Consider the following 2512-nt stretch of genomic DNA (forward strand, 5'->3'; position numbering starts at 1 on the left):
GCTAGTTTTGTCTATTTTAGGTCTTAGGTACCTAAGTAGAGGTGCACTAGTGGCAAAGAACCTGCCTGCCAGTGCAGACATAAGAGATACGGGCTCAATTTCTGGGTGAGGAAGATCCCTTGGAGGAGGGCATGGCAACCCCTTCCAATATTCTTGCCTGGAGAATCCTCATGGACAGAGGAGCCTGGAGGGCTACAGTCCATAATGTTGCAGAATCAGACATGACTGGAACGACTTAGTTCGACTCTCTTGCCTGAGTAGAGAAGTCCAAAAGACAGATGGATTATAGTCTTAAAGCTCCAAAGTCATATCTGATCAGCAAAATTTGACATAATGTCTTTTGATCAATCTTTTTATGGCTACCTTTATCTCTTTGTTCCTTAATGTATATATAATGGGATTTAAGACAGGGGTGAGAGCAAAGTCAGCAATGAAGAGGTATTTATCAATTGATGATCTGGGGAAAGGCCAAACATAAAGAAACATGCATGGAGTGAAGAAAAGAACCACCACAGTGATGTGAGCTGACAAAGTGACAAATGCCTTGGATAAGTCTCCTGAAGAACGTTTCCAGACAGTGACCAAAATGAAGATGTAGGAGAGGATTAGCAGGAAGAAGGTGCCCATGCTCATGAAGCCACTGTTGGCAGCAACAATAAACTCAAATTTGGCTCCATCCGTGCATGCAAGTTTTATGATTCTGGGAAAGTCACAATAAAAGCTGTCTACTTTGTTAGGACCACAAAAGGGCAAGTTTATAATGAAAGCAAATTGAGACATAGCATGAGTCACCCCAATTACCCAGCCAGTGATTACAAATGAAACACATATTTTAGGGTTCATGATGTTCAAATAGTAAAGAGGCTTGCAGATTGCTGTGTACCTGTCAAATGCCATGGCTATGAGTAACACCATCTCCACTCCTCCCATTATGTGGATGAAGCATATTTGTACCATACAACCTTTGAAAGAAATTATCTTGTATTCATTTAAAAGGTCTGTAATCATCTTGGGGACTGTGGTAGAAGCAACCCCCATATCAATGAAGGACAAGTTTGCTAATAAGAAGTACATAGGAGAATGTAAGTGAGAATTAAAAATTACTAAAAGCAAAATGAAGAGATTTCCCAGGATGATCCCTAAATAAATCCAGGAGAATATCAACGTGAGAAAAACTTTTGTTTCATAAGAACCAGAGAGTCCAAGCAACACAAACTCAGAAACCACAGAATCATTTGGTCCATCCATTGACTTGGGCAGAAGAGCTGATTATCAAATCACCTGAGGATAGAAAATGAAAAGTCATAATTAGTACAAAAGTAGACTTTCTATTCATCCTACTCATTTGTATTTTGGTAAATCATTTAACTAGAAAAAAAAAGAATATGGAAACATTATAAGAAGAATGATTACATTAAAATTTATGAAAATTTGAATGAAAGTAAGTGTGTTTACTTCTCTTCTTATTCCATTTTAAGATGTATAACATTTTTTTTGTTTCTCAAGTTTTGGACATTTTCCTTGATCATCTACCTAGGTGTGCTCTCATGTGAATAAACTTAGTCATTTCTGTCACTTTTATATCAATGTTCTCACACAAAATTGCAAAGTACCCTTAGCTGAATTTATTTCACTGGTTAAATAGAAATCTTCAGATTGAAACTGTTTAATGTGTGTTACGTTGCTTCACCTGTGTGTGTTTTGTTTTTTTTTTTTTTTTTCTTTTTGGCACAATTTATCAAGGAAGTAAGGTGTCCAGATATTGATTTTTCATAATATTTGATTCATGAAACATTATCATAGTGCATATAGACCTGTATATTCAATAAAATATTGATTACAAAATACCTATTAGTAGAAAATGTTAAATTAACAGATAACATTTATCAATATATCCTCTATACAAAGCTTTGTACTAAGCTCATTATCTCATTTAAACTTCATAGAATTCCATATAGAAATGCAGTTTTATTAGACTAATTTTATTAATGAAGAAACTGAGTCTGCAATGGACCAAGTGTCAGAGCCAGGACTTTTATCCAGAGCTATAGGATACCATAATCCATGCTTCTAACCATAGAAGTATGCACTTCAAGGCCAAAACCTTCCCTAGATCTTCCCCATCACTCATTGTCATTGTCATTGCTCAGTTGCTAAGTCATGTCTGACTCTTTGTAGCCTGCCAGGCTTCTCTGTTCATGGAATTTTCCAGGTATGAATACCGGAATGGTTTCCATTTCTTTCTCCAGGGGATCTTCCTGACCTAAGGATGATTCACATCTTCTGCGTCTCCTGCATTGGCAGGTGGATTCTTTACCACAGAACAAGCTGGGATGCCCCAAGGATCCGTCAATTAAACTTAATTAACATTTTTGTTTCCTTCTACCTACTAACGTAGTTCACAACTTAAAAAAAATCAGATCAAATCTCTAATCTAGTGTCCCTTTCTAATTTTCCTTTATTTCCCTAACTCTTCTTTGGCTCTTTTGTTCATCAGTAAGTCAAAACAACT

The 2512-nt window shown here is 36.4% G+C and overlaps 1 protein-coding gene across 1 annotated transcript; it reads right to left on the minus strand.

Annotated features, from left to right (window-relative positions):
- Positions 1-315: 315 nt before the first annotated feature.
- LOC102274065 (olfactory receptor 4F21) lies at positions 316-1248 on the minus strand. The gene has a single exon (XM_005908858.2). The coding sequence runs from the start codon at positions 1246-1248 to the stop codon at positions 316-318; it is 933 nt and encodes a 310-aa protein (XP_005908920.2).
- Positions 1249-2512: the final 1264 nt, after the last annotated feature.

Source organism: Bos mutus, chromosome 10, assembly GCF_027580195.1.
Source record: "Bos mutus isolate GX-2022 chromosome 10, NWIPB_WYAK_1.1, whole genome shotgun sequence".
Lineage (NCBI taxonomy): Eukaryota > Metazoa > Chordata > Mammalia > Artiodactyla > Bovidae > Bos > Bos mutus.